General features: G+C 41.1%; 1 protein-coding gene across 1 annotated transcript in view; it reads left to right on the forward strand.

The window, feature by feature from the left end:
- The first annotated feature begins 1069 nt into the window (after positions 1–1069).
- Positions 1070–22458, forward strand: part of CASTOR2 (cytosolic arginine sensor for mTORC1 subunit 2) — a 167406-nt gene continuing 146017 nt past the window's right edge. Inside the window, exon 1 of the mRNA XM_077836946.1 lies at positions 1070–1491. Coding sequence (XP_077693072.1) covers positions 1379–1491 — 113 coding nt within the window. The 5' untranslated portion in view covers positions 1070–1378. The remainder of the gene's footprint in view (positions 1492–22458) is intronic.

Consider the following 22458-nt stretch of genomic DNA (forward strand, 5'->3'; position numbering starts at 1 on the left):
TAACTTTACATAAGGGACTTGCCCCATTGCAGTCCGTAGGACCACTTGTGTAATTTTTGTTGTTGTTGAATCGGGACCATTAGTGTAGAAGCAATTTTTACAAGAATTGTCTGTGTATATGTGGTGAGAGAGAGGGAGTGGGTGTATTAGGGTGACTGGACAGCAAGTGTGAAAAATCGGGACTGGGGGTGGTGGATAATAGGCGCCTATATAAGATAAAGCTCCAAATATCGGGACTGTCCCTATAAAATCAGGACAGCTGGTCACCCTAGAGCAGGGGTAGGCAACCTATGGCACAAAAGGCAGCACGCGAGCTGATTTTCAGTGGTACTCACACTGCCTGGGTCCTGGCCACTGGTCCGGGGGACTCTGCATTTTAATTTAATTTTAAATGAAGCTTCTTAAACATTTAAAAAACCTTATTTGCTTTACATACAATAGTTTAGTTATATATTATAGATATATAGAAAGAGACCTTCTAAAAACGTTAAAATGTATTACTGTCACGCGAAATCTTAAATTAGAGTGAATAAATGAAGACTTGGCACACCACTTCTGAAAGGTTTCAGAGTAACAGCCATTGTTAGTCTGTATTCGCGAAAAGAAAAGGAGGACTTGTGGCACCTTAGAGACTAACCAATTTATTTGAGCATAAGCTTTCGTGAGCATCCGATGAAGTGAGCTGTAGCTCACGAAAGCTTATGCTCAAATAAATTGGTTAGTCTCTAAGGTGCCACAAGTCCTCCTTTTCTTTTCACTTCTGAAAGGTTGCCGACCCCCGGTCTAGAGTATATATGCATGTGCATGCATTGTCAGCCGGCTGAAAACTACAACAAAATCCAGGGGAAGATGCTTCCAAAACTGCCGCAGAATAAAACTCAAACCCACCTCTCTCCCATAACTCAGCTGGGAGGTCTGAAAACACGCCTGAGACCCCTTTGCTCCCTGTCTGTAACAAACCCATGGCAGCCCGAGGCTACAGGGTCCCTCCCCCAATGGACTACAACTCCCAGCCTGCACCAACCGGAGAACGCATGCCCAGTGGAGGTCCGTTTGAGTGGCAAGTTGTTTGTTACATTGTAACACCAGCTGCTTTCTGCACTCTGGAGCTTCTGCTGCCTCTGAGCTCCTTTAACTCCTTTTGCCTCTGGTCCTTTGCTTAGCTTCCCCCTCGCCCCGTCTTCTCTTGCTTTAAACCTCTCTCTAACTTTCACCTCGGTTTTCCCCCCCCCACCCCCGCTCCCTCCTCTTTCCTGGAGTCTTAAAGGGGGAGAAGAAAATTAATCATAAAAACCTCCCATTTAAAAAAAATTATTAATAATAATAATAAAAACCTGGACCCAGGCACAGATGAACTACAAATGAGAAAAAGGAAAAGATGGAGCTCCACATTTTAGAGCACCGGCTCAAAGTAGCCAGCATAGCCAAGGAGAGCATCCAGTTGTTTACCTATGGATTAATCAAACTTGCTTTCCTTTCCTCCAAGACCAGGTAAGTGCCAGCCACATAAATAAGGGGAGCAACATGAAAGACAAAAAGAGGCCGCAAGTGAGATCCGATTCCCTTGGCTAATTCCATTGCAGGAGCTAGGATAGCGATGGGGGGGGCGGAACCAACTTCGTTCCTTGGCATATATTTCTTCGTTGTCTCCAAACGTTGGGGGAGGGAGGGTGGTTTTTATTTCTTTTGTTTGTTATTTGCTTTTTTTTTTTTAATATTTTTGTTTTAAGAAAACCTCCATCTGTGTTCCCTTGTTTTGCTGTTCTGTGCTTTTAACATGCATATGTCGCCGGGGAGTTGCTCCTTGTAAATGAATGGATGAATGAAAACAGGTGTGGGGAATGTGCAGGGGGGTGAGGGGAAGCCATGGAAAGTTTGTTTTTTAATTTAAAGAAAAGTAAATAAATAAAAAGGCGATCGGTCTGGACAACAAAGACGAGAGCAGAAGCAGCAGGAGGAGGAGTGGTGTGGTTCCCCCAACCCCCAGCACTTATTTAAAACAAACACCCCTTACACGATTTGCTCTTTTAAGGGTGTTTTTTAAATGCCGAGTACTCTGGAGTAAGGAGGGATTGAAGTGCATGCATTGTTGCAATATTACACTCTTGTATTTTATTTATTTATTTATTAAGCGTTGTGGTTTGTGAGAGGTATTGGAAGGGGAAAAGAATGCAGTGGCAGGCAGTGTGTGAGAATATTTTTTTTATTATTATTTTGGCCAGTCTGTAAAAATACATGTGTATTCTGCCAAGGCGCCTCAAAGGAAAAACAGTTTGAATTGCAAATACATATTATAGCTATATAAAAATCTAGTCAGGTTGTTGACTTTTGTTGGTTTACGTGGATAGAGTGAGAGGTAAATAATCCAAACTCTTTTTTGGTTTTCTGAGCCTGATAATTTGTGTTTCACTTTCCTTCACTGAATCATCCCAAATAGCATTTATGTTTAAAGACAGGGGACTTTTGCAGGCAAGAGGAGAGAGAATGTTAGCATTATTTTTCTAAATGGTTTCATTCCATTCTGTAATTCAATCTGCTCTCTTCAATAATGCTTACGGATGAATGGACCTGTTTGTGGTGTAATTTGATTGCAGTCCCTTATCTCTTACAGTTAAACTTCTTGCATTGAAATTTCACTCTGATTTGTGGCTCATTCCAGTTGGCTCAACACTGGCATTGTTTGCAGTGTAATATATATGAGCACCTTGTTTACTGCAGCCTCTGAATACTCAATAGGGTATTAAAGGCTTAAATCTTAAATGTCTTTTTTAATGTACGGTTTCATTACTAATTAAAAGTGACTGCTAACCTTTGTTCCATTTAATTGCTAATCAAGTCACTTTGTTTTCTGATGCTTCATGTCAGCATTAAAGTCTTCCATTGTTGTATGCAGTGTTGTAACCCTGTTAGTCCCAGATATTAGAGAGACAAGGTGGGTGAGATATTAATATTATTATTAATCTTTTATGTTATGTTAAAGTCCATGTTTTGAATCTTTAAATCTGTGGCTCCTAACAAACAGATTATTTTTCAAGTTCAAGAATTGTCCAGTTGTCTTCCAGCTTAAAGTTGCATTTCTTGTCCATAAAATTGGGCAACCATGAATAGAGTTAGGATTGCAATATGTTATCTCTTGCGTTTGTGTGCAGTACTTTATCTTGCATTTTGGGTAGTACTTTATCTACCTTCAGGTTTCATGCTGCCACCCATCACTGTGGTTTCGGAGTGCCTTCCACGTAGAATTAGAAGCAATAGCAAATTTCCTAAGAATCCTCATGGAGTCTCTGGCACTTCTCCCTTTTCAGGGTCAAAACTCTGCTTGGGGAGGATTTTATGCTTTGTTTTTTTAAATATTTTATTCAGTCCCTCTTTTTTTAAAAAAAAAATATATATATATGAATATGTTTCTCTTGGTAGGGATTTAGGGATAGAAGGTGGCAAAGTGTAGTGTCATTCTTCTGGTGACGCACTCCTTAAGTAGTGTTTTCTGTGTATAGTGTTACCATGCTTCACAGGTGCTTAGGAAACCAAGGTCCTTGCCCCAAGGAGCTTCTGTTCCGATGGAGGTAGCCCGCACAATGAAATCAGGAATGAAAGTGGGAGCAGATAACTGGGTTGATTTATTAACACACTTCCTCCCCCTCCCCCGTTCTGTTCTTCTTTAAAGTGAACATGACGGTGGCTTGATGATCATGAGCCCAAAGCTCTCTACTTACTCACAGGACAGAGTTCTGACTAGTGTTACGTGAACCTCAGTTTGGAGTGACCAATCCGGAGGATGAGTAGGGAATTGAACCTCCACAACCATTAAACCTTTGTGCAGAGATATTAAAGGTGCCAGTTGCAATGGTAGCCTTTGCTATCTGTGTAGGTGTCCAGTGAGACCTCAGCATGAGTCTTCCCCTGTGTTGCCATACTGTCGTTAAGCGGTGATGACTTCGGTACACATTGGTCTGGGATGGATTTGAGCCAGGGACCTAGTAGTAAAATGATCAATATCCTGAGATCAGTAGTTTTGAGCTCTTCAGACTCACTCTCACAGTTAGATTCTCATTCTGGGGGAAGATGAGTGAATGTGTGGTGAATTCTGTGATGAAGCATACATCTGACCCTGTGAAATCCTTCCATTGTTTCAGGGGAATGGTTGGAACAATTTATGAATAGCATAATTTTTTTGGCAGGGGGGAAGAGGGAGAGAGTAGGTCACATCTCTCCTAAAAAGATCCCTCCATTTAGCTGGCCTTTTGCCACTTGTAGCCCACCCCAGCTCTCAGGCCTGCATTCATTATTCTTTTACTTGAGCTCGCATTACAATAAACACGTTTATTTTTAAAAAGAAGTAACTGTGGAAGTAATCTTATGGCCATGAGTAAGAAGGTAGTTAATAAAATGAAAGGGTGAGACCCAGGCCAAACGTGGGATGAACTGAGGCAGGCCTTAAAAAAATTACAAGTTGTGTTTTAAAATTAGCAAATGTTAATTTTGAAATGGCAGATGGGCAAAGGGTAAATAACAGAGCTCTCAGATAAAATACACTGTGAAAATATATCTATGAGCCAGGTCCTCATCTGATGTTAATCTCTTTAGGCCTACTGTCTTCAGTGGAGCTACACTGAAATATGAGACACATTCTTAACTGGTGTAAATCAGTGACACTCCAGAGAAGTTGATAGACTTACAGGGATTCATACCAGATGAAGATCTGGATCATGTATTTCTAATGGCACAGTTGAGGTCTGCACATACCAAAACTGAGATCAACATAATTTTCCTGCTGTTACCTTTGTTGTTCCCCCATTGTTTGCTGCTCTATTTTTTGCATCATGTCTAGGCTTGAAAGAATTAATTTTTTTGTTGGTAAACATTATTGTCTGCAAAGCACCGTGCACATTTAGCTGTGTGGTGTGGAATAAAGAACAGCTTCCATTCCACCAGCACCAAATACCCCCCAACCTCATCTCCCATTCCTGCTGCGGTGGTAAAAATTAAATTGCTTCTTACAAAGACGTGATGCACCACAAGTGATCTATAGGAGGGCTTTCAGTTTAATAATACCTATTCACTGGTTGATACGTTGCCCCGTTTGTCACCTTTGCTTACCTCCTGCTTCAAATGTTCTAATTACATCCTCCTTTCCTGTCCAGGAGTTAGAATCTAAATACACACTCTAAGCATTAGCAAGGAAGGTAACAGAGAGAAGGAAGGCAGAAGTATCTTGTCTTTTGAATGAGTGTAAAAATACAGTTACAGAGTTGAGTTTGAGTCGTGTGAGACATCTGGGGGTGAGGGCGGTGGTGGTGGATGTCTCCCAAACCTTTTGAGAAAAGATTCATCCTGGAATCATGATAATTTAGTCTGTTTATAAGTCCCTCCCTTCTTATCATTCATGATCCAATCCAATTTTATAATGTCTTAAGAGTTTATATATGTGTGTGTGTGTAGTGTACATATGTGTGTCTTTTATCGTTTATTGCTCTTGATATTTGTGGCTTCTGAACAGGTTTCAAACTATCAACTTTCAGGGGTCAATAGGTCAACATGTACCACATCCCTTCTGAGTTCTCAAACAGCTAATTAAAAAGATAATTCATGGGTGCTGGTTTTTCGAGAGGGGTGAAGTAAGCATCAGATGATCTTTAACCTTGCCAAACCCCTCATCTGAAATACTGGCCATGCAAGACCATGTGACAGCTCCCAAATGCAAAATCAAGAGCGACCAGAAGAAAAATGAGTTTGAGATGAGGTAGGTAATATTGATGGGATTAATCTATTGAGTCTCTGTAAAGATTTCTAAACCGATCAGTTGCCTGATTTTCTGCTGCCAAGGTTTAGTAGTAAAGAGTGAAATAAACCAGTGTGTGGGTCCAATTTGGGGCTAGAATAACATTACTTTATAATCAGGGTGAAGTTGAAAGGTATTGACTTGGGGTAGAGGGTATGTTTACAAACCAAAAGATTTATTGATTTATTTTGGGTTTTTTGTTTTTAAACTTTGGCTACTCAAAATGTAAAAAGGAGACAAGTACAACAAACTACATATGTGTCTAAATTGGTTTCTCATTGGGGAAACTAAATAGAGGGAGCTTTTTAGAAGAGATGTGAGTTTATTCTTTGAGCCAATCTTAATAGGCCTGCAAATGAACAATTTATTGGTGCTTTTGAATATAAATGTCTTTTCTTTGCACTATCACTTGTTTTCTCATAAATGTCTTGGCTGGAGATAATTTAATGGAAGATGGTTTAACACTCTAAGTTTCAGATCTTGTGATGTGGTAGCGTGAAGAATATCTTAAAATGTATCCATTTATGTCATTTGGGGGAACACTACAGCATGTTCTAGATGTTAGGAACAGGTATTCAGGAGATCTGTGGTCCATTTCCAAATCTGCCATTTTGTAACCCTGGGAAAGTCACCCTCTTATGTCGGATTCCATGTTGCGAGATAGTGTCCAACTTTTGTCAAATGATCAGAGATCTTCAATCCAAAGGCAAGTTCTTACTGCTACTCAATGACTCTTATTTCCAGTTCCATAATTCTGTAGGTTCTAGAGCAGTGGTTTTCAAACTTTTGTATTGGTGATCCCTTTCACATACCAAGCCTCTGAGTGCCACCTCCCCCCCATAAATTTAAAAACACTTTTTAAATAAGTTTAACACCATTATAAATGCTGGAGGAAAAGCATGGTTTGTGGTGGAGTCTGACAGCTTGCGACACCCCACTCCCTCACCCCCATGTCATAACCTCGTGACCCCCTGAGGGGTCCCAACCCCCAGTTTGAGAACCCATGTTCTAGGGGGTCACCAAAAGGCTTTTACAGATAAGAGAGTACATTTAATCCCAAAACATTGGGAGGGGGTTGGGCTTGTTTGGGTTCTCCCTCCGCCCAGCCCCCCCAGTGAATATTGGTATGGAGGAGATTTTTCAAGGACCTATGTGCCTTCATTGTATTGTAAACCTGTGTGTGACATCAAAAATGTAAGGATTATGAATTATCAGTCTAATCTATCTCCTGCACTATCTATCTACTATGACCACACATTGTTGAGGCATGGGGGTGGTAGCTAGATTAGGCATTAAAGGCTCATGGAGAATTGGCTTCTTTTCTCCTCCCGGTCCTCCCTAGTTCAGCGATTTTCCCCAAAGCCCTCCGCCATGTGCATCTGCATGCTCTGATTGCTGCCAAGAGCACTGGCTATGTACAGAACTGAACTCAGCTGGAGAGACTCTGCACCCACTACACTGCAGGCAAGTTTGGGGTGAGCAGGAGCAGAGAATGAATTTCACTTGGCCAGCTGGAGAACATGGCTCTGTAACTAGGAATAGCAGCCATTTATGCTTGTGAAGGGTAAATTCCATCGAGGGCTCTTAGAGGAGATTATCCAGTGTTTATAATCTTAGGACCTTGGAGATAGCAGGTTTCCTCCCGGCTGATCTGGTCTTCTTTTAATAATTTATCTACAAACATTGTTTCTCATCCACCTCCCTTCCTCTATTCTTCTGACATATTGCCAGCGTGTCATTGTTTGTTTGTTACCATTGCCTGAAGCCTTGACCTATGAATCCTGTCAGACCTTGCAAGTTAAGCCATGTAAGAAGGTCATGTCTATACTAGAGAGGTTTCAGCGGTGCAGCTGCACGATCTTGTGTGTAGCCACTCTGTGCTGACAGGAGAGAGTTCTCCCATCAACATAATTAAACCACCACCGAGTGGCAGGAGAAGCTCTGTGTACAGTGGCACTTATGCCGGTGCTTGCGGGAGGAGTTTTTTCACACCCCCGAATGACATAAGTTTTGCCAATGTAAGTGGTAGTGTAGACGTGGCCTAAGCAGTTGGGAGGAACACTCAGCTAGAACCTGGATGGAATTCAGTTGAAACATTCAAATCCCCAGCTTTGTGCCATGAAGCATTGTGTTGCTGGAGGGAGATGCTGTCTTCCAGGCATCAAGTAAAACTGAGGTTCTGACCAATCTTTGTCATTGACTAGGGCTCTTAAACCCAGGCTTCTCTCTAGATTTGAATTTGGACAATTACCTTCTGACCATCTAAATTCCCGCTGTCGTTTCAAATGAATCTGGTATTTTTCCACACTTTCTATCCTAAACGGTTTGCATTGCCACAGCTGCTGCTTTGCATCACTGCACTTCCTTGGTGTGTGAGATGCAAGATTAGTAGGGTAAGTTAAATGCCCAGTGATGTGTGAACCCTACCTACCTCATTCAAATATTCTTAGGCTTAATGTTTGTTCAACGCTTGGAAGTGTTCAGATGGACGATGGTGAGTTTGGAAATGAAAAATGTGACCTTTTCTGATTTCTAGCTGCTCCCTCTGCTGGTTGGATGTCTGAATCTTCAGCAACAGAACAACAATATTGTATAACGTATCATGGACTGAATAGAGACACTGGATTTATGACTTATTACAACAATCTGTAAACCCCTAACAACCCCTTCTTCCAGCTGCTCCCTCCCCTTTCCTTTCCTTCCTATGACTGGAGGGATGTTAACAGGCCACTTCACCTTGAATTGTCCCTTGGAATGTATGTTAACTATTTATGCTAAACAGTCTGTTCCACCTCATATTTAGCAGTGATGTTCTGGGTTAAGCCGTGTCTACATGTACAGTGCTGAAGCATACAGTTATGCCACTGCAACGCATCTGGTGCAGACACTCGGTAACGATGGGAGAGAGCTCGCTCCCGTCAGCATAATAAAATCACCCCAGCAAGTGGCATAAGCTATGTCTGCGAGAGAAGCTCGCCTGCTGACATAACACTGTGCCCATGACTGCCTATATCGGTGTAACTTACGTTGCTCAAGGGGTGGTGGAATATTCACACTCTTGAATGACATAAGTTTTGCCGACATAGGCGGTAATGTAGACGTGGCCTTACTTTCCCAGACTGGAAGAAGAGCTGGGTGTAAGCTCGAAAGCATGTCTCTCTCACCAGCAGAAGTTGGTCCAATAAAGATATTATCTCACCCACCATGTCTGTCTTACATGAACTGTGACTGTTGTGTTTTTATGACGACTTCTTAGTGACAATGTTGTCAAGTTGTTTATTGACACAGTTTTTAGAATCAATAGGCTATTCCCTCAATGTATATATAGTTTAGATTAGGTCCAGTTTTTAAGGTCTAGACCTATTTGACAATACCCCATTTCCGTTTTATAAAAATATAAACCATGCTATTTTTTACAGTGGAATTATCTGCTGGGCATACTAATACATTTATTTATTTAATACATCATTTCCTGCTAATCTCGCATGCCTCAGTGTTACTGTTTTAATACCTTTGGACAAGCATTGCCGTTTCTTTTTTCAGAGGAAACACAGTACGGATTTGTTCTTTTGTTTATTGCCAACATTAGTAAACTCCGTCTCTGATCTGCTGATAATTGAATGCTGGTAAAGGAAGAATTACACAACAAGAATGTTAGTGAGGAAATAACTCTATTCATTTCAGTTTAAAATCAGCAGAGCTAAGCTTGTAAGTAGCAGTTGTCATTTTTAAGTAGAAAGATCTTTCTTTTCCAGAGCTCAACTTGCTTTTGTGTAACTAATTAGAAGATATAGTTATTAAGAGAGAAAACAATTAACAAACAAACATGTTTCATTATAGCATAAAGGCACTAAAGATTGTTCAGTTGCAAAAGAGATCTTGCCAATTTCCCATTCGTTCCAGACCTTCTATACAAAACTTACTGTACTGGCCATTGCAACTGGACTCTAAGTTCACTTTTGTGGTTTTATGTATAGTAAACATCTTGTACTGCTTGATATAAAGCTTTGTTCTGCCATCTAAATAAAGCCATTAATGCCTTACAGGCCAGAATTCACTTCCTCACTTTCATCTGTTAAATATATGTAACTAAAGATTAAATGAAAGCTTACAGTTTAGCAGTCCGTCTTAGAAGGCTTGTGCTGGTAATGTTGAGGTGTCAAAAGTGCTGTTTAGCTCAAGCTGGCAGAATCTAGAAATGATGAAGTCTAGATTCATGCAGTAGTCAAACTATTTGCAATCATTTTGGGGGTGTCTTTGGTGAACTACACTTACTGTATTATAGACATCTCTAAAAAGAAAAGGAGTACTTGTGGCACCTTAGAGACTAACAAATTTATTTGAACATAAGCTTTCATGAGCTACAGCTCACTTTATTGGATGCATCTCTAAGGACCTGCTTGTTTTGATGGACAGAAAGCTGGCGTGTTTCAATCATGATAGACCAATTGAGTAAGCTAAACATGGCTGCAAAGCCTCATTTAAGATGCAGACTAACCTAATACACTATAACTACAGGGAGATGTCAGGTGGGACTGAGCAATTGCAGACTGTCATTGTCAGTGAACTCCACAATCAATCTGTACTGAGGTGTCAAGGAAGATAGGAAAAAGCTGCTTATATAAGTATAGATTTGTGTTTGGTTTTTTTAATAAATGTGATTCCAACTGCATTGTGGGTGTTTTTCTCATTGTTGCAAAGTTTGGGCACCTCTGCTAGAGATTTAATGGTGTATCCAAAACAGTGCCAGCTAAGTTGTCATAAAATGTAGCTTTAAAGTCTTCCTTATAAAGTATTGAAATAGGTGGGTTGATTTAAAAAAAAAAAAATTGATTTACTTGCTCACAGTGGAATTTCTGAACCTAGAGGTTCTTGCTGGTTCTGTCAGGCTGGGGATTCACAGGTATTAGTACTAAAAATAGGAATGTTTACAAGCTGGGAGGTGGGTAAGCCAGTTAAAACTCAGGTGTGGTTGTCTGTCTCCGAATGTAACAAGTCATAAAGAATGTACTGGCTTTATAAAACTGTATCTGGGACAACATCACTGTCTTTTCTGCCCCAGGGTTTTTCAAAATAGCACCATGTTGCAAAGGATCTTGGCAATGTTATACGCTGGTCACAGCAACACCTGAATATTCCTTCCAGTTGTAGGTGAAGGAAGGACAGCCCATTAGTCAGGGTATCAACTTAGAACTCGGGAGATCCAGCTTCAGTTTCCTACTCTGCCACAGACCTCTGTGTGACCTTGGGCCTATGGGGAGGGGGCCATATGAATATTTAAGGTAGAGAGATACTCCTATCCCCTGGTCTCATTCACAGGCCAGACCGTGTCTTAAACAGTGTTTCTGGATCGCTCATGTGTGCTCCCCTAGGCATGGTATGAAGTTGTGCACACTTATTTATTTCTCTACTAAAGCTGTACATGGTTGTACTGTGGGTGAGAGTTAAAGGAAAGGCCTTTAAAAATACGTATTTAGCTGTCTATGGACCAAAGAAAGATACATTGAGACATCAATTTATTTTGTACTGGTATTTTTAGGAGGGCCTAAATTTGGGGGCAAAAGTTAGCAGTATCAGCAGAGGCTGAAAATGCTTCCCTGTGAATAAAATGAACACATTCTTCTGGGTTTCTGCAGTGCAGTGTGGAGTTGGGATTAACTACATTGTGTGTAGGAAGATGCTAGTTAGTAATGGGATAGAACAATGAGAATCCTGATGACCATCTACCTGCAAAGACAGCGCATGATTCCCACAACAAAGGATGTATCAGAGAGGCGTAGTAATTCACCAAGTGTTGTTGAGTTTCGTTGAATCTATACTTACACCTTTTTGTATGATGTAGGAAATATTTTTTTCTTTTTGCTTTGTGTCTGACTGACATGCAGATGTCATAATATTCTGATGGCTTGATGACTGCCATGAACAAATCTCTCTGTAAGTACTGAGCAGAGTCATATCAATTGACTGCCGAGGAGGTTAGAGAGAATGTGGGTTGACCTGGCACCTGACTTGATTGTTTCTCTGGAAAACACAGAGTGACGAGGTACAAGCTTAGACAAGTCGATCAGCATAAATGTCTCAGAACCACTTGGGAGTCTCACTCAGGTCTTTGACAGTGAATCCCGTAGTGGAATCGTGATGCCTTGGGATCTAGTGCTATTGTACCAGCTTCAGGTCTGGAGTCAGACCTCTTCAATACAAAATGCTATTCAAAAAAGTAGAAGTAAACTTCCGTGTAACTTTGAGCTGTGTGTGGTTCTGTGTTATCACACAGGCATGTTGAGATGTTCTTGATATCACTGGATGATATCCTCGCAGTTTGTTTCACTTGGTATTACTTTCCATCCAGTATCATTAAGTATGGCTGTTAATCTCCATTAACAAATGGAAAAATATTTTCCAGCTGAGATTACACAACTTCACCATTGACATTGGAGATGGAAGCTCAAAGAAAGGCTGGAGTTATAAGAATGGGGAGGGGAAGCTGCCTTCTTCCTAGTTTCTTGGGCCTTTGAGTTTCCTTATGATGATTTTGCATGACCCTAGTTCCTAAGCTTGTAAAAACTAGCATATGCTGCAGAGCATTTTCAAGGCTGCTATCTTAAACTAGAGCCCAGCTCAGGCTCTAGCTTCTCATGCATTGGACTAGTATAAAGGAGCTTTGGGTCAGAGCTCTGGTGCAGAGAATCTGTGTCTGGTCTGTTTCGGTACCTGTGAAATGGGGGTAAATGTTATCTCCATCTCACTCGTATTGTGCAGATTGATTATTTACCACTTGTAAAGGTTCTATACTTGTGTTTGTCTTCCCGCAGTTGACTACAACATTGGCCAAACTAACTATTTAACCCTTCCTTGGAAGTTTTATTTATGTATTTGATGAAATTTGGCAGCAAATGTTACGTCTGCACTACATCCTATTCTATTTTAGATTGGCTCTGTGGCGGTACGCCCATCGGTGATAATTATCCTAGATACCATTAACTTGGTTTGGATAGAGACTGGGAGTGGCTGGGTCATTACACCTATTGAATCTATTTCCCTAAGTTGAGTATCCTCTCACCTTCTTGTCAACTGTCTAAATGGGCCGTCTTGATTATCACTACAAAAGTTGTTTTCTCCAGATCACAATAGCTCATCTTAATTAGCCTCTTACAGTTTGTATGGCAACTTCCACCTTCTCTGCGCGTGTGTGTGTGTGTATATATACACAAACACACATATATCTTCGTACTATGTGTTCCATTCTATGCATCCGATGAAGTGGGCTGTAGCCCATGAAAGCTTATGCTCTAATAAATTTGTTCGTCTCTAAGGTGCCACAAGTACTCCTGTTCTTTTTGCGGATACAGACTAACACGGCTGCTACTCTGAAACCTAAAATTATCCTTTGGTTAATGCAGACTTCTTGAAACCCTACTGTGATGAAACCACACTTCACAGAGAATGCTCTCCTTAGTTTTCCTATTGAAAACAAGCTACTCCATGTTCACATGTTTCTGGGTGGTTATTGTACTCCTTATATAAGCATTCAGTCTCCTTATAGTGAATCACAAGCTAAATAGGCGTTGTCAATGTAACACTATTGCAAAAAAAAGCAAATCACATTCGGGGATGTATCAGCAGGAGTGTTGTAAACAAGAGATGAGATAATTCTTCCACTCTACTCCGCACTGATTAAGCCTCAAGTGGACTATTGTGTTTAGTTCTGGGCACCAGATTTCAGCAGAGATGTGGACAAATTTGGAGAAAGTCCAGAGAAGAGCAACAAAAATGATTAAAGGTCTAAAAAACGTGAGCTATGAGGGAAGATTGAAAAAACTGGGTTTGTTTAGTCTGGAGAAGAGAAGACTGAGAGGGGACATAACAGTTTTCAGGTACATAAAAGGTTGTTACAAGGAGGAAGGTGAATTTTTTTTTCTCCATAACCTCTGAGGATAGGACAAGAAGCATTGGGCTTAAATTGCAGCAAGGGCAATTTAGGCTGGACCTTAAGAAAAACTTCCTAACTGTCAGGGTGGTTAAGCACTAGAACAAATTACCTCCAGAAGTTGTGGAACCTCCTTCATTGGGCGTTTTTACGAACAGGGTAGACAAACACCTGTCAGGGATGGTCTAGTTATTACTTAATCCTGCCTTGAGTGCAGGGGACTGCACTAGAAATCGGTGTTTTCCCACAGAGCCGGTCCGTGAGATCACCCTGACAGTTTAGGAAGGCAGCAAGCCTGGTATCGAAAAGGTTGAGAAATACTGGTCTTGATGATCTGTTGAGGTCTCTTCCAGTTCTGCGCTTCTGTGATTCTGTGGCAGGGAAAGCCTTGTGCCAAACAAATGATAAGAGACTTTAAGGAAAGGGTTTGCATATAGTTGTCACCCTACACATCAGTAGTTCTGAAGCTGTCACTGCTCAATAAAACTCTACTTGTGTCCCCTTTGTGCGATTCTTGGAAAGGGGCCTGGAATGAATGACGCACGAGTCTTCCAGCCCTACGATTTAGGAATTCATGTTGGTTCATTAAAGGCCTGAGTCTGTGCACATTGGAAAGACTCCTGTTAATTTTGGTGGAGGTTAGATCCATCCATTAGACAATAATTTAAATATGAAAAGGTCCCCAAATTATATGATCAGTGATGGATCACTTATTACTGGATTTTAATGGTCCCATGAAGCAAAGTGGATATTTGAATGGGCTTCAAATTGTTATTGTGATCAGTGGCCTTTAGAAAAAGGCTATTAAATAAGGCCATGGTTCGGAAAAATAGTGCAAAAGGCAAGGCATAAATGCAGAACATTGTGCATGGTGTGTGTGTACATATTTGAGCATATGCTTTAACTTTGATTTTTCCTCATTGTTTATAGTATTTGAGGTGTTAAACCACAGTGTCCTTGGCTGTTAATCCACATTTGACAATGTTCCATGGCACAACATCACTATTCATCTCCTTTCCAGTTAAATCATTCCCAGTGATTAAAACAGCACCGTAATGTTCTTTTTTTAAACTCTACTAAAATGCTAAGTGGGTTTCTAGATGTTCACAGTTATTAGCTGATCTAGGCTACAGACTTTTTCACGTGTGTGGCTGATTAGGTTCTACCACATGCGATGATGGAGGCTGTGCTTTGCTAGAATGGTATGAGGGATGCTTTCTTGACACCTACCTACATACCTGGCTCATCAGTGTTACTAGTATAATGATTTGAGTATTGCATTTCTTCACTACTTTCTTTTTAAAAATATCCAATAGAGAAAAATAGGTTTTCTTTCTCTTTTAAGATTGCAATATTTGGCAAATTCACCAAGAGGGCTACAAATGTTCCTGGACTCAAAATACACTGGATCAGTACTTTTTTTTTTTTTCTCATTGTGTTTGAACACACTCTTGATTATACATTCTGTGCAGGACCAACATAGGGAAAAGGACAATGAAGGGATTTCATGGTGCTACTTAAATGACCCTTGTACAAAATAAAGTTTTTAAAATGCGCTTTAAGCACTTGTCAAATCTTTAGTGGGAAGAAAACCTGGTATTGATAACATTTTAATGTTCATTTTATGTCAAACTAACTAAGGCATAAGGCAAAATTTTCAAAAACAACCAGGTCCCATTTCAAAAAGACACTTGGACACTTGACCCTAAGACTCCTTGAAAGCCAGTGGGACTTAGGCTCCCGTCTGCCTGTCACTTTTGAAGAATGGACTTAGACTCCTAAATCAGTTAGGTGTGTTTGCCTGCTGGCTAAAGAATACCTCTCAACCTGCAACATGCAATGCAATGAATGATGAAGACCCGGAATGAGGGACACTCACACAGTCATCGATGAAGGAAACTGCAAAGATGATATTTATGCAGCCTCTGGTAGGAGTAACTTAAAGTGGCTGGAAAGCTTTATTTCAGTCTTTTAAATAATAATGCTTTTAAACCTATGTGTGTGTGTACAGAATCTCTGCCGTGAGACCCTGATTGAGGCCTCTGGTTACTACTACCGTATACAGTAATAAACATACGCACTTCTCTGCCTGCCCCACCTCTTTGAGGATCTCATGGTACATCAAAAATATGTGTTTCACTGCGCCTCTGAGAGGTAAGGAAGTACTGATGTCTTTTACATATGAGGAAACTGAGGCGGGTCATTGAGAGCTTGGGCAAGTCAGAACAACTCTGTGGTAGAGACAGAAATAGAACAGAGTTGTCCTGTCTTCAACTCCTACGCTTTCTCCAACAGAATGTTCTCTTTTGTTCTGTGTGTGTGTGGGGGGGGGGACAGCCTCTCCGCTGTACCAACCATCTGAGGTTCTAATGCCAGCCTTTTTTTGTCCCCTTTCACATTCCCAGCTCTTCCAGTTTCATTAGTGGTGAAGTACTACTTCTTTGCTTGTGCCTTGAGAGATACTCAGGTAGAGTTGAAAGATGTTGCTAGAAACCCAAATGGACAACAGAAACCTTCCCAAAAGTCATAAAAAACAGAGCTACAAATACGCCCATGCAGTATGTGTCATTCCAAAGCCAGAATGCTCTTGAAATGGAAATTGACTCAGCTAGAAATGAGATGTGGTGACCAATGACAAACAAAAACATGTGTTTGTAGGGGTGCTAATGGCTGCGCTTCAGGACAGAGAATGTTTCATTTACCAATACCAGATGGCAGCTGCCATCACATGGACTGAATATGAAGAACACATTTTCAGGCTGCCTTATATAAAATGCTATTAAGACTGTAACGCTCAGAACAATAACAGAATACTGAGCTGCCGGCAGGGAGTCTCCAAGTGGACAAGTGTAATCATGCACTGCTCAGCTTTCAAAGGAAATTGCAGTTAGTGCATTTGACTTGCTCATAATAGTGATGCATTGTTTAGCCTAATAACGAAGCAGCTCTCCAGGACCTGGCTGCTCACACTGCCATCTCACACTGCTGATCATTTTGTTCTCGTCATCCCAGAGATGAACTAATCACCTGCCACATCACCTTGTCAAACTGGCAGGTTGAGTGCACTGTAATTTTTTTTCTTAAACTAAAGAAACAGTGTTTCCACCCTTTTTTGATCAACTGGTTCATTTATACACCTTTTGTCCTATTGTGTGTGGCTTTGCATTAATGTGCAAAAATGTGTTTTTAATATAAAGTTTAATAAAAAGGACTCTTGTCAAATTTATTTTTTTCACGATGCACAAAATCTTTCTTAAATCACAGTTGCTTCTAATAGCCAGGTGGGATTGCAACAGGCATCTGTTTTCTTATGACTGTTTGTTTTCCCTCCATAACACATGCTTTTTTTAATTAACATTTCTGTGATGCTCGGTGTTGGATCTGGGCTCCTCTCAAACATTCGTGGATTTAATCTCATAGCACCCCTCTGACGCAGAGAAGAATTACTGTTGCTGTTATGTGCAGGGGGAGCTTGGAAGCACAGGGAAAGTAAATGACTTGTCCACGGGCCCACCAAGAATCTGTAGCAGAATGAGGAACAGAACCAGGATATTCTGAGTTCCAGTCCAGTGCCTGATCTCCAAGGCCATCCTTCCATGTTGTATGTACAGTGGCTCTTTATTGAAGGGCTGTTTGTGAGAGAGGGTGGCCAGCATTGAAAGAGAACTCAAGCATTTGTTGTGAGGGAAAGGCTCCAGCACCATATGAATGGGTTTTGTGCACACACACAAAAGTGGGTGTGGGAGGAGAGTTGAACGTGTGATGCCTTGGAGCCACTGACCTTGATTCTTATTAATATTTGATCTTTTGTTAGCTGGTATGGATTTAAGCCAGGTGTACCCTATAGACATCTGCTGGCATTGCTGTGTTGGTGAGAGCTGTGGAAAGGTGTGATCCCTGACAGCTATCGCTGTGCTAATGGAAGTCTGCAGTGTAGATGCAGCTATACTGGCAAAGTTATTCTTTCATGTGTTTTGTTCCTAGGAGGTAGGTTAGCTATCCTGGTATGAAGCACAGCATTGTCGGCATAGCTCCATCATTACAAGGGGCGTTTTGCCAGTAGGGTACTGGTATTCCTGTAGGGTTGACGTGCTCCTCGTGAAGACATGGCCTTTAATTTTCGCCCCACACCATCCTCCTTTATGATCTTTCTGCATGGGAAGGAATTTTGTCTTCTGGCTAGAAGGGTGGTTCTCAATCAGTTACAACAGGAATTAAAATAGGAATTCTGTTCCAAGGGTTCATTGCTTGACTCGCCATCCTAGCCTGATATGGCCAGGGACATGTGTAGTGAACATCTGACTATCATTGAGACATCTTTTCATATTGCATAAGAAGGTACAGTGTTTGTTGACCATAGTATTTCCAAATAACAGAAGAAAATTTTATGGTCATGTCACACACGGACTGTGTTGTGTCCAGAGCTTAAAGTCATCTGCTGTTGCCAGCTAATGGCGTTACTCCTTTAGCTCTAATGGTAGAGGCCTGTGCTTCTGGTGCTAAAGACTTGAGGCCCAGTCTCTGCTGAGAAACCATGGAGCTCAGGTTCATTACAAAGTAGTATCTGAACTACTGTGTACTGCAGATAGGCAAGCTTCCAGCATTGGGGCGCATGCAGCATCCTGAATAAGTAAGCTGTGCCCCAACTTTCATAAAAGGTGAAGAAATACCTGGAACTTTCATCATCCTGTAAAATAGTCAATAGGTTTGTGATTTTTTTGTTGGAAAGTTCCATATCATCTCTCAAAAAGAGAGTTTTATTCTTTTAATATTTGTTTTACTTTTGAAACACATAAACACAGTTTTCTACAGAGGTAGAGGATGTCAAGACACCAGATGATGATAGGACCCAGACCCCAAGGGTTAAATTAGTTAATTATCATTTCTTGGCACTGATCAGAAATAAGGTTCCAAGTAAAAATAGTAATCAACACTCTCTGAATGGGTGAGTTACAGGTTAGAGTGTGGTCACACCAAGGAGTTCTAATTGTATAACTGCTCATATTGAAACGTTACCAATTTATTTTAGCCTGTGGCCACAGCTTCAAGCTTATGCTAACTTCCAGAGAAGTCACCTGTCTTATTTACCCTCTCTACGGAAACAGGAGTGGCAATGTCAGAATAAACCCAGCCATCAGGTCCCTAAATACCTGATGCTGAGTGCACTGAAGACTGTGGGAGTCTTTCCCTTGACTTCTGTGGGATGTAGATCAGGCTCTAAGTGTCAGTTTAGGTGGAACACTTTATTCACCCAAACTGGGCATTGGTAGACTAGAGTTTTCTGGAAGAAAATGTTTTTGCTGAGAGCCACAACGTTAAGGTCCTTGGAACTGGTTTACATTGTGCTAGTTAGCACTGCTCCCAGCAAGTCGTTCAGCTGGCTCCAGAATTATTTCAAAACTTCATACACCGAGGGGTGGAGTAGGAAGATACTGGTAATCTGCAAAATGGTACAGAAGTTGCTTGTCTCCTTGATGCTCTTCTGGCTCTGTTTGTAACTCTCTTTGTGGCTGCAGGATTGGATATTCGTTCTCAGGCTATTTATACACTTAAAAGGCTAGAGTGGCATAGCTGCACCGCTGCAGCGCTTCAGTGTAGACACTCGCTGCAGCGATAGGAAGGGATCTCCCATCCCTGTAGTTAATCCGCTCCCCCAAAGGCATAGGCTGTCTACCTTGGGGGTTAGGTTGGCTTAACCATATCGCTCAGGTGTGTGGATTTTTCACACCCCTGAGTGACATAGCTGGATTGATCAAACTTTTCAGTGTAGAGAAGCCCTTAGGGTGTATTAATGAAATAACAACATCCATAGTGGAATTATGCCATATTTTCAGAGCACAGCTACCCACCGGTCTCTGAGACAGAGTGGTCTAAATACACAGATAGACTTCTTGGACTTGTATAGGCCAGATAAAAATGTTAGCAGTACCGGAGCATAGGAGTGTCTTTGATTGACTGTCCCAGTTAGCAATCTTTTTGGTCTCTGTTTAAGACTCTACTTCTCAGCACCCAGGTTAGTTATGCCTAAAGACATTTTGTTTTTAGTCATCACCCCCAGGTAGGGGGGCAGCATGTGTTGCCCAGCACCAGGAAGAGTCCACAGGGCTTCAGAACATCTCCAAAGGTGGAAGACAAAAGCAGTCATGCAACAGCCTGCTGCCACAGGAGGTAGGGAAGGGGAGGGTACTCTGAGGGGAGGGTTGGCGCCAACTGCAGCCCTAGTAACAGGCTTCAGGCGACGCAGCGTACGCATGGGCCGGTGGTATGGTAAAAGTGGGGGGAGATATCTCTTCGTTTTCAATCCACTGTTGGGTTTAGTTGAGGAAGTTTATTAGTCCGTGACCAGTTGTGATCATGGTACTGTTGATTATCGTAAACTGTGTTTGTGTTTGATCAGGAAAGATCGTGCAGGTAAAAACAGCATGCTGTGATTATTTTCTTTTTCTACTCCTTATTTTATCATTTAGGAGGCACAGTCAATTCTTCTGTCATCGTCAAATTACCTGGTGTTGGTATATTACAGCTGGCACTGAAACAAGCTGATTGGCGTGATTTGAGCAGGGGTAATTCAAGGAAGAGGATTAAAGGAGCCTGGCTTGGTATCGGATGGTTTCGCCTGACAATGATGAGAGTAGGCCTGTCTTACAATAGGAAGAATCTTGGTCCCATTGAAATCAATGGAAGTTTTGCCATTGACTCAACTGGGGAAAAATGGGGTTGGCCTACTCTGTTGATTGTTCCATACATTACTTCTCCTACACGTAGCACACCTAGTCAAGTTATTTACGGCTTCCTCTTCAGGTAGGCCTAGTGGTTTGTGTGGGTGCTACTTGTTGGTTAGCTATTTCCAAAAGTACGAAAACGGAGATTAAAGATACACCATAGATTTGTGCACGGTATTGAAGCACTGTAGCAATTATAATTTGTTCACTGCAGCATTATTAAGTGAAACTGAGATTTTGTTTTTTCAGAGATCCACTGAAATGTGTTTTGCCTCCACTTTGCTCATCTTGGCAGTGATCAGCTCTGGAACCTTGATACTTTGTTAAATTTCTGATGAAAGAAAGCTTGTTTATGCCTTAGGGCCATATTTTAAAATGTATTTAGGCGGCTAGTGGGATTTCAAAAGCATCTAAGTACTTAAAACCCATTGAAATTAATGGCTGTTGGGCACCTAGGTGCTTTTGAAAATTCCACTAGGCACCTAAATACCTTCTAAAAATCTGGTCTTTATAACATGTCCACTATACTACTGAAAATTAGTTTTAGCCCAGGAGAAGAACGATGCTTTCCTTCTCCAATGCGTACATCATTTCTAATAAATTTACAGGGGAAAATCAGTACTGAGCGTATCTTTTAGATCTGCTAGCTTCCTAGGCTTGTGCTCAGTGAGTTCAGCTCAGGTAACAGCTCTACTAGGTGGGCTTCAGTATTTTTACATGTAGATTCATATAGCAATGTGGTCTCTCCCCCTTTGAGAGGTTTTAAATCTGTGGAGCCCTATAGAATGGATTCTCCCTATTTCTCTGCAAGTGGAAGGCAAGGAATGCTATCCCTATAATGCCGTATAGAGAACTAGTGTGCCTCATTTGTTACATCTCCTCTCCTAAATAATCCTTGATAAATCAGCGCACCTTGTGAATATGTTTTGAAAAGTCCAATAGGAAAACAGGACACCTCCTTGTGTTTGTTTTTTTTCCTAGAAATTTCTAGTCCTTCACATTATCTGAAGTTCATCACTGTGCCAAAAACTCTGCCATCCTTATTTTGACCATTTGTTTTACCTAAAATTTCTCTTTGCTGATATCTCTCTCTTTCATTAAAGCAGTTTGTTCATCTTTAGACCATAGCAGATCTCCTGAAAATAGTTTTTTCTATCTTGGATGGGAGAAGCCACTGACAAGTTCTTATCCAAGTCTGTTCTGCTTTGGACAGTACCTCTGGAGGGTCAGTCTCTTATCAAAAGTCCATTCTTCTCTGGGATTGGGGCTTAGGGATTTGTTTTGTAACAGAAGGGTTCACTTCCTCAACTGGCAAGTATCCTTTAGTTTGCTGCAGTTTGATTGGCTGAAAGTTTTTTCTGTACTGACAATATATCAGGCTGATATGCAAGACATTAAATAAGAGATATTACCTGTTTCAACATATCTTAAAACGTTTTATATGCTCTCTGATGCCCTGGTAAAGGAGAGTTATGTCCATATGGATTTTTATATTTTCTGTATGGGGGTTCTTTTTGGACTATATCATGCCTTTTGAGGCTTTTTGTTCTTGCAGCTAGACCCAAAGACTGTGATGCTTCAGAGAAAGAAATGCTGCTTATGTTGATCTGGGTAAAGAGATCAGTTGCTGTTCCTGGGATTCTACAGCTCATGTGAGACAGCTAGCAAGTATAGTGCTTATAAAATGCTTCAGTTGGATTGTAAGATCTTTGAGGCAGGGACTTTCTTTTTGTTCTGTGCTTGTACAATGGGGTCCAGAGTAAATGCACTACTGTAATGCAAATAATTGTATAGTGGGCAGGATGGATGCTGTAGCTCAAATAGAAGTTATGGGTTTGGTGCAAGAATTTCAGGGAGTTCTTTGTTCATGCAGGAGATGATCATAATGTCCCTTCCAACCTTAAAATATAGGGATCTGTGGAGCTAAAACTCACTCACTCACTCTCTCCAAGATGATCTCTTTCGTTGACTACTTTTTTTAGTCCATAGTCGGGGCAGCAGAAATGAAATTCCTGCGGAGAGATGCT

Source organism: Eretmochelys imbricata, chromosome 17 (genome assembly GCF_965152235.1).
Source record: "Eretmochelys imbricata isolate rEreImb1 chromosome 17, rEreImb1.hap1, whole genome shotgun sequence".
NCBI classification, from domain to species: domain Eukaryota; kingdom Metazoa; phylum Chordata; order Testudines; family Cheloniidae; genus Eretmochelys; species Eretmochelys imbricata.